The sequence below is a fragment of the Prionailurus viverrinus genome, chromosome B3, assembly GCF_022837055.1.
Source record: "Prionailurus viverrinus isolate Anna chromosome B3, UM_Priviv_1.0, whole genome shotgun sequence".
NCBI classification, from domain to species: domain Eukaryota; kingdom Metazoa; phylum Chordata; class Mammalia; order Carnivora; family Felidae; genus Prionailurus; species Prionailurus viverrinus.
Window position 1 is genome coordinate 41,148,754 of NC_062566.1, and position 14,449 is coordinate 41,163,202.

The 14,449-nt window shown below is 38.3% G+C and overlaps 2 protein-coding genes across 3 annotated transcripts in view; one reads left to right on the top strand and one right to left on the bottom strand.

The window, feature by feature from the left end:
* RNF111 (ring finger protein 111) overlaps positions 1-14,137 on the bottom strand; it is a 130,444-nt gene extending 116,307 nt beyond the window's left edge. The window contains exon 1 of the mRNA XM_047864066.1: positions 13,371-14,137. The gene's annotated coding sequence lies outside the window, so the exon portion shown is untranslated. The remainder of the gene's footprint in view (positions 1-13,370) is intronic.
* Positions 14,138-14,165: 28 nt separating this feature from the next.
* Positions 14,166-14,449, top strand: part of SLTM (SAFB like transcription modulator) — a 45,381-nt gene continuing 45,097 nt past the window's right edge. For both annotated transcript variants that reach the window (XM_047864056.1, XM_047864057.1), the window contains exon 1: positions 14,166-14,432. In XM_047864056.1, coding sequence (XP_047720012.1) covers positions 14,271-14,432 — 162 coding nt within the window. In that variant the 5' untranslated portion in view covers positions 14,166-14,270. The remainder of the gene's footprint in view (positions 14,433-14,449) is intronic.

Genomic DNA, 14,449 nt, shown 5'->3' on the forward strand with positions numbered 1-14,449 from the left:
AACAAAGCCCAGCAATTCCACTCCTAGATGTCTATCCAAGAAAATGAAAACAAGTCCACACAAAGACTTATACATAAATGTTCATAGCAGCATTGTTCATAATAGTTCAAAGTGGAAACAATCCAAATGTCTATCAACTAGTGTGGAGAGACCATGTTTATATATCTATATGATGGAACATTGTCAGCAATATAAAGGAACAACTGATACAGGCTACAAAATGGATAAACGTCAAAGAAGCTAGATGCATAACACATGTTGTATAATTCATTTACATGAAATGTCTAGGAAAGGCAAATCTCTAGAAATATAAAGTATATTAGTGGTTGCCTAGGGCTGGATGTCAGAACAAGGGTGATTGCAAACAGGCATGAGGGATTATTAGGATGTAATAGAAATGTTCTAAAACTGGATTGTGAGGATGGTTGCACAACTTGTCAATTTACTAAAAATCATTTAATTGTATATTTTAAATGGCATGTAGATTTGCTGTAGATTGGATGTTTGTGTCCCCCCTCCCACCCACCCCCACCCCCGCAATTCATATGTATTCATAGTCCTCACAAATAAGATTAGTGCTCTTGTAAAAGAGGCTCTAGAGAGTTCTCTTCGTCCTTTCTGTCAATGAATGACAAACAATGAATCTGAAGCAGGCTCCAGGCTCTGAGCAAGCAGTCAGCACAGAGCCTCATGCAGGGCTCGAACCCACAAACTGTGAGATCATAACCTGAGCCGAAGTCAGATGCTCAACCAACTGAGCCACCCAGGTGCCCCAAGACCATGGATTTTAGAACGCCAAACAATGAATCTGTTGGCCCCTTCATCTTGGACTTCTGAGCCTACAGAACTATGAGATAAGTATAAGTATAGCCACTCAGTCTATGGTGGTTTTCTTATAGCAGCCCAAAGAGACTAAAACATTACACCTCAATGAAGCAACCATTAACCGTTGCTTTTGTAGCCTTCCAGATCTGTCTATATGTTTATATGCATAATTATACATATTATTTTTCCTTTACAAATGAAAGCTTACCATTCAAACTATCTTCTGATGTCTAGTTCCATTTGATTTTTAAGATAGATCCTATAGATATTTCCACAGCAGTATGTGTATTGATCCATCATTCTTATTAATATGTACAGAACATTCTGCTATATAACCATACTATTGATGAATCTTTATTTCCATCAATTTTGCTATTGTAAATAATGCAGTAAGTATCTCAGTACATATGTTATTTCCTATAAGTATGTTATTACCTACAAGAATACATTATTACCTATGAGTAGAATTTCTGGGCCAAAGGGTCTGTGCATTGTAATTTTGTTATATGTTTTCAAATTGATCTCCAGACAGGTCAATTTACACTCCAATCAGCAATGCATGAGGATATACTAACAACACATTTTTGACAATACAAGTTAACAAACTTTTAATCTCCATGCCAACCTAAACTGTTATGGGGAAAAAAAGGCACTTTCCTATATATTAACTTATCTCTTAGAAAAATAGGGGCACCTGGGTGGCGCAGTTGGTTAAGCGTCCGACTTCAGCCAGGTCACGATCTCGCGGCCCGTGAGTACGAGCCCCGCATCAGGCTCTGGGCTGATGGCTCAGAGCCTGGAGCCTGTTTCCGATTCTGTGTCTCCCTCTCTCTCTGCCCCTCCCCCGTTCATGCTCTGTCTCTCTCTGTCCCCAAAAAAATAAATAAAACGTTGAAAAAAAAATTTTTTTAATAAAAAAAAAAGAAAAACAAAAATTTTCTTTCCACCTGGAACAACCTTATGGCAATATTTTTGATAACTTAGTGAAAGGGACAAATTCCTCAAAAAACACAAATTACCAAAGCTCACTCAAGAAGAAATAAATTAGTTGAAGAGCCATACACCTTGAAGAAATTGATTTTGTACTTAAAAACATCCCACAGGAAAATTCTAGATTTGGAGCACTTCAATGAGGAACTCTGCCTAACATTTAAAGAAAACATGATACTAATTCTACATGTACTTTAGCAAAAATAGAAGAGAAAGGAACATTTCCCAAATCATTTCATGGGGTCAGCATTACCTTAACACAGAAAGTAGATAAAAACATCATAAGAAAACTTTATGCCCCATAAAAATAGATTCAAAAATTCCTAACAATGAGGCATGTACCTGGCTCATGATTCTTAATCTCAGGGTTGTGAGTTTGAGCCACACATTGGGGGTGAAGTTTAGTTAAAGAAAAACTTACAGAAACTTAAAGAAAAAACAATAAAATTAATATAACCCCACACTCTTTAAAAGGATAATATATAACTTCTGGAACAAAAGCAATTTTAAGGAAAAATTTAATTTTCCAATTGGAGTTTATCACAAAAATACAAGGTTGACTCAATATCCAAAAATCAATGAATATAATTAACCATACCAAAGACCAAAAAAGAAAAAATAAATGATCATCTCAATAAATATGGAATAATGATTTAACAAAATTCAAAATCCAATTATGATAACAATTGTAAGTAAACTATGAACAGAAGGGGAGTTCCTCAACTTGATAAAGAGCATCTATGAAAAAACTATAGCTAACTCATACTTGCATTGAAAGACCAAATGCTTTCCTCTTAAGAACTGGAACAGTTTAAGAATATATGTTCACACCACATCTATACACCATCGCTCTAAGGTCCGAGTTAGTGAAATAAGGGAGAAGAGAGAGAGAGAGAGAGAGAGAGAGAGAGTGAGAAAGAGAGAAATGAAAGTCATATGGAATGGAAAAAAAGAGTTATTGTCTAACTAGAAAACAAAAAAAAGAATCTAAAAAAATATTGCTATAACATGTAACTTTCAAAAGGTATCAGGACACAAGATCAACATGCCATAATCTATTGTTTTCTGTATACTAATGACAAATAATTGAAAAATGAAATTGGAGCGCCTGGGTGTCTCAGTTGGCTATGCATCCGGGTTCAGCTCAGATCATGATCTCCCAGTTTGTGAGCTGGAGCCCCGCAGTGGGCTCTGTTCTGACAGCTCAGATCCTGGAGCCCACTTCCAATTCTGTGTCTCCCTCTCTCTCTGCCCCTCCCTTGCTTGCACGCTCTCTCTCTCTCTTTCAAAAATAAACATTAAAAATTTTTAAATAAATAAATAAATAAAAAGAAAAATACAATTAGGAAATCATACCATTGGGGTGCCTGGATGGCTCAGTTGGTTAAGTCTCCAACTCTTGGTTTCAGCTGAGGTCATGATCTCATGGTTTTGTAAGTTCGAGCCCTGCATTGGGCTCTATGCTGATGACATGGAGCCTGCTTGGGATTCCCTCTTTCTCTCTCTCTCTCTGTCGCTCCCCCACTCATGCTGTCTCTCTCTCTCTCTCTCTCAAAAATGAATAAACTTAAAAAAAAAGAAAATCATACCATTTACAAAGGCATCAAAAACATGAAATATTTGTGATGAAATCGAACAAAATATATGCAATATTTGTATTTTGAAGGTTATTACCCATTGCTGAGAGACAGTAAAGAAAGATTGAACTAAATGGAGAGAGAATATCATGTATATGTTTGGGAAGGCAATATTGTTAAGATGTTAATTCTCTCTGAATTGATCTTTAGTTTCAACACAATTCCAATTAAAATCCTGTAAGACCTTTTGTAGTAATGGAAAAACTGATTCTTAAATTTATATGGAAATATAAAGGATCTCAAATAGCAAAATGATTTTTTTTATTTTTAATGTTTTTATTTATTTTTGAAGGAGAGAGACACAGCATGAGCAGGGGAGGAGCAGAGGGAGGGAGACACAGAATCCGAAGCAGACTCCAGGCTCTGAGCTGTCAGCACAGAGCCTGACGCGGGGCTCAAACTCACAGACCGTGAGATCATGACCTCAGCTGAAGTCAGACACTTAACCGACTGAGCCACCCAGGCACCCCAGCAAAATGATTTTCAAAAAGGAGAACAAATTTGGAGACTCACAATAATTTCAAGAGTTATTGTGATCAATAACTCTTGTACAGTACAGTAATCAAGACCGTGTAGCAATCCTATAAGGATACAGTAATCAAGTGTACAGTAATCAAGACCGTGTAGCAATCCTATAAGGATAGACACAGCTAATGGAGCACAACAGTGTCCAGAAATAGATCAATTGAGCTTCAATAATGTTGCCAAGATAATTCAAGAAGAATAGTTTTTTCAACAAATGGTGATGAGACAATTATACTTCCACATGCGTTAAAATGAATTTTGACTGTTACCTCACACCATATAAAAATTAACTGAAAATGAATCAGAGGCTTAAGAATTAAAAATTAATACTTTTGGAGGGGGCGCATGGATGGTTTAGTTGGTGGAGATTGCAACTTTTGATCTCAAGGTTGTGAGTTTGAACCCTATGTTGGGTATAGAGATTACTTATTTAAAACCTGAAAAAAAAACCTTAATACTTTTTTGAGTTTTGGATGACCTTTATTTGTGTGTGTGTTTAATTTTTTTCTCCCAGCTCAGCTATTTATTTTAGCATTTTTATTTTTAAAAAATTTACATCCAAATTAGTTAGCATATAGTGCAACAATGATTTCAGGAGTAGATTCCTTAGTGCCCCTTACCCATTCAGCCCATCCCCCCTCCCTCAACCCCTCCAGCAACCCTCAGTTTGTTCTCCATATTTATGAGTCTCTTCTGTTTTGTCCCCCTCCCTGTTTTTATATTATTTTTGCTTCCTTTCCCTTATGTTCATCTGTTTTGTCTCTTAAAGTCCTCACATGAGTGAAGTCATATGATATTTGTCTTTCTCTGACTGACTAATTTCACTTAGCATAATACCCTCCAGTTCCATCCATGTAGTTGCATGTGGCAAGATTTCATTCTTTTTGATTGCTAAGTAATACTCCATTGTATATATATACCACTCCTTCTTTATCCATTCATCCATCAGTGGACATTTGGACTCTTTCGATACTTGGCTATTGTCAATAGTGCTGCTATAAACATTGGGGTGCATGTGTCCCTTAGAAACAGCACACCTGTATCCCCTGGATAAACACCTAGTAGTGCAATTGCTGGGTTATAGGGTAGTTCTATTTTTAGTTTTTGAAAAATCTCCATACTGTTTTCCAGAGTGGCTGCAAAAACCTTAATGCTTTAAGAAGAAAACATCAGAAAAAATTTTGGGGACTTTGGGTTAGCCAAATATTTCTTACTAAGATGCAAAAAGCATGAATCATGAAAAAAATGATAGACTGGACATCCTCACAGTTTAAAAGTCCTGCTATTTAAAAGCACCTCTAACAAAATGATAGTATAATGTAGAGACCAAGAGAAAATATTCAAAAGACACATATATAAAAAAGGACTTATAGGCACACCTGGGTGGCTCAGTTGGTTAAGCGTCCAACTTCAGCTGAGGTCATGATCTCACGATTCATGAGTTTGAGCCCTGCATCAAGCTCTGGACTGACAGGTTGGACCTCAGAGTCTGGAGCCTACTTTAGATAATGTGTCTCCCTCTCTCTCTCTCTGTCCCTCCCCCATTCTCTCTCACTCTCTCTCTCTCTCTCTCTCTCAAAAATAAACATCAAAAATTTTTAAAAAGGATTTATATGCATACTATATAAAAAAACTTAAAACCCAGTAATAATGAGACAAATCAATTTTTTAAATGAGCAAAAGATTGGAACAGACATCTCCTCACATACAGATGGCAAATTAACACATGAAAACATGTCCAAAGTTATTAGTCATTATAGAAATGCAAATGAAGACAATAACACTACATATCTACTAAAATGGTCAAAATATAATAGACTGATCATATTAAATGTTAATAAGGATTTGGAGCAACTGCAACCTTCAGATAGTGCTGCTGGGAATGCAAAATAGCATATCAAGAAAACAGTTTGGAACTTTCTCCTGAAGTTAAATATACAAGTATATTTAACATACTACCCTTTTTTGGTATCCACTCTCCCCCAAAATAAATACATATGTCTACACAAGTACCTGTATGTTAATATTTACAGTTGCCTTATTCATAATGGTAACATTAAAAACACCTCAAATGTCCATCAACTGGTTAATGAATAAACAAATTGTGGTACAACCATAGAGTGGAATACTACTCAGCCATTGGACAAAAGGAAGTAATGGTATATACAAGAACATAGATGGATTTCAACAGCATTAAGCCATGTAAAATAAACAGAAACAAAAGGCTTCATTCCATATGATTCCATTTATATGGCAAACTGGAAATGGCAAAACTATAGAGACAGAAGTTGGATCAATGGTTACCAGCAACTGGGAATTCACCAGTGCTCTCTTCCAGGACCTGTATGATCTCATCTTTTATATTAAAATATCTAATCCATTTGGGATTTATCATGGTGTTAGAAATTGATTCAGTTTAGTTATTAAAAATCCCAACTTTTGATCAGACATCATTACATACCTATTAAAATAGCTAAAATATTAAAAACTAAAAGTACCAAACACTGGCAAGAATGTGGGAAATTCAGATGTCTCATAAATTGCTGGTGGAAACATAAAATGGTAAAGCCACACTAGAAAAGTTTGGCAGCTTATTAAAAAATAAACATGGCTTTTTGATCTCTACTTTTGGAAGCTCTTTTTATATTAGGGATACTAAGCTTTTGTTTTTGACATGCCATTCACACTCCTGGGCATTTGCCCCAAAGAAATGACTTAAGTCCACACAAAAACCAAACTGTGGTATATTGGTATGAATACTACTCAACAATAAAAGGGAACATACTGTTAATATACGCAACAGGTTGGATCTCAAGGGGCTTATGTGGAGTAAAAAAAAAAAAAAAAGATTATTTTCAATGGGTCACATATTGTATAATTCCGTTTATGTAGCATTCTTCAAGAGAAAAAATTAGTGGAGAATTAGTGGTTGCCAGGGGTTAGAGTTGTGTGGGTGGGGGAAAGGAGTGAGTGTGAGTGGTACGAGGGAGATATTTGATTTTTTTATAATGTTTATTTATTTTTGAGAGAGAGAGGAGACGTAGGGCAAGCGGGAGAGAGGCAGAGAGAGAGGGAGACACAGAGAGAGAGGGAGAGCAAGCTCCAGGCTCTGAGCTATCAGCACAGAGCCCGATGTGGAGATTTGTGGTTCTGCAAACTGTGAGATCACAAGTCAAAGTCGGACACTTAACCGACTGAGCCATCTAGGTGCCACAGCAATCTCAACTTTTGAGGTGCTGCTTAAATCTTTTTCAATTTCCTAAATTTCCTTATGGAACTCAGCCTGTTTGCGGATTTCTGCTCTTTAGATTGGTCTGTTTGTCTACTCATTAGTCAATACCAATTAACTATAAGTACTTTATGTTTTAATATCTGGTAGGCCTAGCTCACCTAATCATTGGTGTTCTTTTTCAGGTTTTCTAGGTGATTCTTGCTTGTTTCTTTTTCAAAATTAACTTTTTAATCAACTTGTCATGTCCCAGAAAAAAGGATTTGATAGGACAGGAAATGATACAGTATAAACTTGATATCTTTATGATGTCAAACCTTTTATTCAGAAAATGTGGTGTATCTATTTAAGTCAACTTTTGAATCTTTCAAAAGTGGTTTATAATTTTCCTCATATATGTATTGGATATTTCTTGTGTTGTTTAAACTTAAGTATTTTCTTTTATAGGGTGAAGAAATTCTACCAAGTGTTCTATTTGGCCTTTGTTTGCATATATGAAGCTATTTTTTTAAGTTTATATATTTTAAGAGAGAGAGAATGAGAATGGGAGGAGGGGCAGAGAGAGAGTTAGAGAGAATTCCAAGTGGGCTCCTAGCTGTCAGCAAAGAACCTGAAACGGGGCTGGAAATCATGAACTGATCATGACCATGAGCCAAAACCAAGAGTCAGACACTGAACCAAATGAACCACCCAAGTGCCCACTATTGCTATTGTTTTTTAATATTCATTTTATAGCATGGGTTTAATGGATACAAAAAGAAAATAAGAACAATGGCTGAGCACTTGTTATATGTTATATAATTTTACATAAGTTATTTAATTCTCAAAATCAGACTTGGAGATACACAGTATTTCCTTTTTTTCAAGATAAGAAGATACATCTATAAACCTCAAAAGTAGAATGTGAATCTATGCTAATATGGCCCTAAAGCCCATGCTTTCAATTTCTAATATCTTTTTCATGAATATAATCTACATATAGAAATTTTGGAAAACATAAATATACAGATTTAAAAATTATTATAAGGTGGGCATCCATAGAACTACCACCTGAATCAAGAAATAGAATATTGTTAGCATTTGAGAAGTCGTGTACAACTCTTCCCAATCACAACCCATACCTATTGTTTAAACCTAAGCACTTTCTCGACTTTTCTGGCAGTGACTTCCTAGATTTCCTTTATATATAGTTTTACCATTTCAGTATATATTTCTAAACAACATAGTTTTGCCCATATTTATACTGTTTGAAATGGTACAGTATGTATTTTATGTTTGATTTATTCCAACATCATTTTTGTTGGATTTATTCAGATTGATTACTAATGAGATTGATCAGTGTGTGTGTGTGTGTGTGTGTGTGTGTGTGTGTGTGTGTGTGTGTGTGTCTATGCCATTTGACTTTTTGGTGAAGTACGTTTTCAAGACTTGACTATTTTTTTCCTACTTAATTGGTTTCTTAATGTGTAGGAGTTCTTTGTAGATTCTGGTTATGAACTCAGAATTTGTTTTATGTGTTACAAATATCTCCCACTCCATGTCTTGCCTTCTATTCTCTTAATGGTAACTTCTGATGAGCAGAAATTCTTAACTTTAATGTAGCCAAATGTATCAATTTTTTCCTTTGTAGTCAGTACTTTTTGTGTCCTCATATTTTTTTTCCTAGTCCAAGGTCATGATAATATTCTCCTAATATTATCTTTGAGGAGAGACAATCCTGAAGAATGGCCCTCAAATCACTGAGTTGGGGGGTGCCTGGGTGGTTCGGTCGGTTGAGCGTTTGACTTTGGCTCAGGTCATGATCTCACAGTTTGTGGGTTTGAGCCCCACGTTGGGCTCTGTGCTGGCAGATTACAGCCTGGACCCTGCTTGGGATTCTGTGTCTCCCTCTCTACCCCTCCCCCTCTGCTGCTCTGTCTCTCTGTATCTCACAAAAATAAACAAAAATGTTTTAAAAAAATCATTGAGCTGAGACAACAGTCTTATGCTTTGGGCTGGAATTTACACCACTGGCTCCCCTGGTCCTCAGGCCTTCACACTTGGGTTGGAATTATACCACGGACTTTCCTGGGAATAAGGCCAGGAAATCTTCTTGATCCATAGATTCAAGACATTCAACAAAACCCAAGTAGGATACATTTTTAAAATCCACACACCAAGACACAACTCCAGATTGCAGATGGAATATCTTGGGATTCCTTAGCCTCCATCATTGTATACATACATATATATAATCTCCCTCTCTTTCTCTCTCTACACATACACTCAAACACACACACACACACACACACACACACACACACACACACACACACAGATATTCTCCTACTGGTTCTGTTTCTCTGAACCTTAATACACCAAAAACCTAAAAGTAATCACATTAAATATTAATGGATAAAATATTTCAGGTAAATAATTGCCAGTCTAGATTAAAAACAACAACAACAACAACAACAACAACTGTATGTTACTTAGAAAAACACATTTTAAAAATATGCAAAAAGATTAAAGGCAAAAGTTTGGAAAAAGACACACTTTGTAAACACTAACCAAGAGAAATCTGGTATAGCATTTAAACAAAATAAAAACCACTAAAGATAAAAGGCTCACTTAACTAGTGATGAAGGTGTAAGAATTGCATATTTGTATGTATCTAATAAAGTCTTAAATTACATAAAGTCAGGGGCACCTGGGTGGCTCACTTGGTTGAGCATCCTACTTCCACTGAGGTCATGATCTCACAGTCTGTGGGTTTGGGCCTTGCATCAGACTCTGTGCTGACAGCTTGGAGCCCGGATTGTGCTTCAGATTCTGGGTCTCCCTCTCTCTCTGCCCCTCCCACACTCACACTCTGTCTCTGTCTCTCTCAAAAATAAATAAACATTAAAATACACAAAGTCACATTTGATGGTTCCACAAACAAATCCACATTCTTGTGAATTTTGTTTTGTGTGTGCAAAAAGGTGATTATATTAAACCATGGGACAGGGCCCATGGGCAGAAAGCTGCACTGGGGTTGTAAAGAGTGACTCATTATATACTATCTTGTGAAATTCTTAACACATCTCTCACAGTAATTAATGCAACAAGAGACAGAAAGCCAGTAAGAAAATAGAAGATTTGAACTTTATATTTTGTCAAGCATTTTTGTTATTTTCAGAGGGGGTATTTATCTGACTTACCTCTTCTGTCATTACCAGAAGCTATACACTTTCCATTAAGAGAAGGACACAGCAACAATTCAACAGCTGCTGACACTAAATATCTGGGTCAAGCAAAGATATTTCAAGATGAGAAAGATTTTAAAGCCTACCTGAAAGTGAGGGTAAAAAAAAAAAAATGATATTGGCCAGGAAGATGATAAGCAGAGACTAAGTTCTCTCAACAAGCAAAGAAACAAACAAAACAAAACAACAAAAAAACAGAATGAACAGTAATAATTGGAGCTTAGCATTAGGAGGAAGGAAGAAAATTCTCTTTGGGAATGGAAATAAACTTTGGTGGAAAATAAGATGTTATAATAAAAAAATTGCAGTGGATTTGAAATCATCCTGAATCTTCCTTTTACTAACTCTACACTCTTGGACTAGTTATTGACATTTTGAATCTCAGGTTATGCTTCCATAAAATAAAATCATTCTATCTACCCCTATAAGGGTTAAAATTTTCTATAATAGGTTCTCAGAGCACTGTACCTATTTTCCTTCAAGCAATTTATCACTGAGTGTCTACACTGTGTTAGGAGCCCATACAATGGAGAACAAGAGAGACTAGGTAATCATTATCTTCCTAGAGTCTGGTATGCTTGGCAGATAGCAAATATTCAATATGTATTTCTTTTTTAAAATGTTTTTAATGTTTATTTATTTTTGAGACAGAGAGACAGAGCATGAGTGGGGGAGGGGTAGAGAGAGAGGGAGACCCATAAACCTAAGCAGGTTCCAGGCTCTGAGCTGTCAGCACAGAGCCCGATGCGGGGCTCGAACCCATGAACCATGAGATTGTGATCTGAGCCAAAGTCGGACGCTTAACTGACTGAGCCACCCAGGCGCCCCTTAATAGATGTTTCTTAAAAGATGAGCTTATATGAAAACAAAACCCATAATGAGTGCAAAAGAATTCGATAAATGGCAATAAAATATGTTATTATTACCTTTTAAGTAGTGTCCTTCTTCTTTTTTTTAATGTTTATTTATTTTGAGAGAAAGTGTGAGCTGGTAAGGGGCAGAGAGAGACGGAGAGAGGGAATCCCAAGCAGGCTCAGTGCTGTCAGGGCAGAGCTGGATGGAGGGCTCCATCCCACGAACTGTGAGATGATGACCTGAGCCAAAATGAAGTTGGATGCTCAACTGACTGAGCCACCCGGGTGCCCCTCAAGTAGTGTTCTTGATGCAGAAATAAGTGCACCATGTTCCTTCATATAACTATATTTCATTAGAGATCAAGACTGAAAAAAAAATACATCATACTAAAGAAACATCCATTTAAAGTGAATTATTTAGGGGCACCTAAGTGGCTCAGTCAGTTAAATTCCAACACTTGATTTACGGCTCAGGTCATGATTTCACAGTTCCTCAGCTGGAGCCCCACATCGGGCACTGCGCTGATAGTGCAGAGCCTGCTTGGGATTCTCTTTTTCTCTTTCTCTCTCTCTCTCTCAAAATAAGTAAATAAACATAAAAAAATAAAGATGAACTATTTAGAAAGTAATTTCAAAAACCAAAAATCATACGTTTAATGACAAAATTAAATATTCTATATGTTAAAAGTGCAAAAATATTTTTCCTCCATTTTATTTTCTATTACAAAAAATTAGATTTATGTATTGTCTATAAATAACTTCAAACCTATAAAAATAATTTAAACAGTGTACTATTAACAACTTTATACCTTTCATTTACATTTCCTAATTATTAACATTTTTGCTACATGTGTTTCCCTAATTATTAACAGTTTGCTACATTGAGTTCAGTGATTTGTAACACATCGCTACATTTGTTTTCTCCTGCAACCATTTGAAAGTAAATTGCAGATAGAAAGATACTTCTTCACGTCTAAGAACCTCAGCAAGTATCTTCTAAGGACTAAGACATTCAACATAACCACCATTTAACACTCCAGATATTTAATATTGGCACAATAACACAGTCTACTATACACATTTCCCAACTGTCCCCAATTTCTCAATTGTTCATTTAGTAGTTTTTTTGATCCAGAACGCAAACAACAATCACAGGAAAAATTTATCAAATCCCTTTAGTCTTACTTCCTACTTTTACTTTTAAGATACTGCTTTTTGAAGAATCTAGAGCTTTTATTTTGTTGAATGTCCCACAACTGTCTAATCGTTTTGTCACGATGAGATCCAGGTTAAACATTCTTGGCATTTGGGCAGGTGTTGTGTCCTTCCCAAGTGCATCAGATCAGAAGGCATAGATCTCCATTTTAAGATAATTCCATTATTAAAAATTTTTTTAAAGACTTATTCACTTTAACTATCACATTAGCTTTTGATTAGTACAACCCCTCTGTACAAGTATTCGCAAAAGCTGGGAGCAGGGGAGGTTAGTGGGAAAGACACTGGAATGAGATCTTAGGTTTAGTGTCAATTTGGCCAATGATTAGCGGTGGGCACCTAGGTAACTTTCTTAAAATCTTTATTGAGAGAGAACTGAGAATTGTGCCAGATTTCTAAAGATCCTTTGAGTTCAAAAATTCTGTGACTGTGAATCAAGCTGTACTAGAGGCAGAACTGGACTTGGAATCAGGAGACCTGGATTTGAGCACCGGTTCGGCCACATACCAGCTATGCGAACATGCACAAGCCATTTAATCTCCCTAAGCCTCGCATAGATTTCACCCCGCGGAATTCGGCAGGATTAAGAGGGTTGTTGCATGTCAAAGCGCATTATAGACTGGTAAGAACTACCCGAATGTCAAGTGTTATTTTATGATGTCCAGTTTTTCTCCTTTTTGTTTAGCCAACCAGAGAAAAACAACATAAAGCGAGACAGACCTCGTCAATTTAAGTTTTAAAACCGCAAAATGCCCGGGTAAGTCCTGGTGCGTCGTAAGCAGTGGGTGGAATGCAGAGAACAGTTTTATTCCATGCCTGCTTAGGCTTTGATGATAAACACTGACCAAAGTTACAAAGAGGTACTCACTTGTACAGGCCGGTCCCTCATAAGGTGGTGATTGCTCTTGGGATCCCCAGTTTGGCGGGGACCGTATGAGAATGGTCACGAGTACTTATAAACTAACTTCCTCACTCGGTGATCACTTTCGTGTTGAGCCCTCAGGTCCACCGGAGAGGACGGTAACCTGAGGCCAACGCAGAGGGGCAGTTGTCCCGATTTTCTAGCGAGTAGGGCAGCCCTGAAACAAACGAAGCCTCCCCGGGCTGAAGGCATGTTTCCTCCTGAGCCAGTTAGTGGGACCTGTCACCCAGGCCACCCTCAGAGCCCTCTACGTTCTTTATTTTCTAAAACTGCCCCGCGGTTTCTTTCCGGTCTTTTGATTGGAACTCGGGCAGCCTCGTTCTTTAGTGCACACTGGCCACATTTTTTTCGATTATTCGGCAGGTCTGATAAAGTATCTCTCTGGAGGAGGTTCAGGGCGCGCACACGCCCCTCGGTCTGTGTTGAGTAACACGCGAACTATCTATGCCGCGAAGGGCCTGACACTATTGTTGCTCAAGTCTCCAGACGCTGCCAGAAAATGGCTAACGAAGAGGCGGGAGAACCGCGGCGCAGCGGACGTTGGTGCGGTTGGACGTGCCTGACCTCCCAGCCCACGCAAGGGGTCGCGCCGCCCAGGTGGCCGCGGCCGGCTCTGAGGAGCGCGCCGGACGCCGTCCCCTGCGCCAGTGCGCACGCGCGCCCGTCATCCGGGTGCTGGCTGCGGCTGCAGGTTGCGCTGGGGTGGCGGACAGGGGGCGGGGCCAGCGGCTCATTGTGCGCAGCGCTGCGCGGCGCCGGCGGCCGCCGAGGCCTGGGTCGAAGTTGGCGCTGCTGCCGCCGCCCTGCAGCCCACTCGCTGCCTCGGCAGCGCGCTGCTCTTCTAAAATGGCTGCCGCTACCGGTGCTGTGGCAGCCTCGGCCGCCTCGGGTCAGGCGGAAGGTAAAAAGATCACTGATCTGCGGGTCATCGATCTCAAGTCCGAGCTGAAGCGGCGGAACTTAGACATCACCGGAGTGAAGACAGTACTCGTCTCCCGACTCAAGCAGGTGAGGCCCGGCGAGGT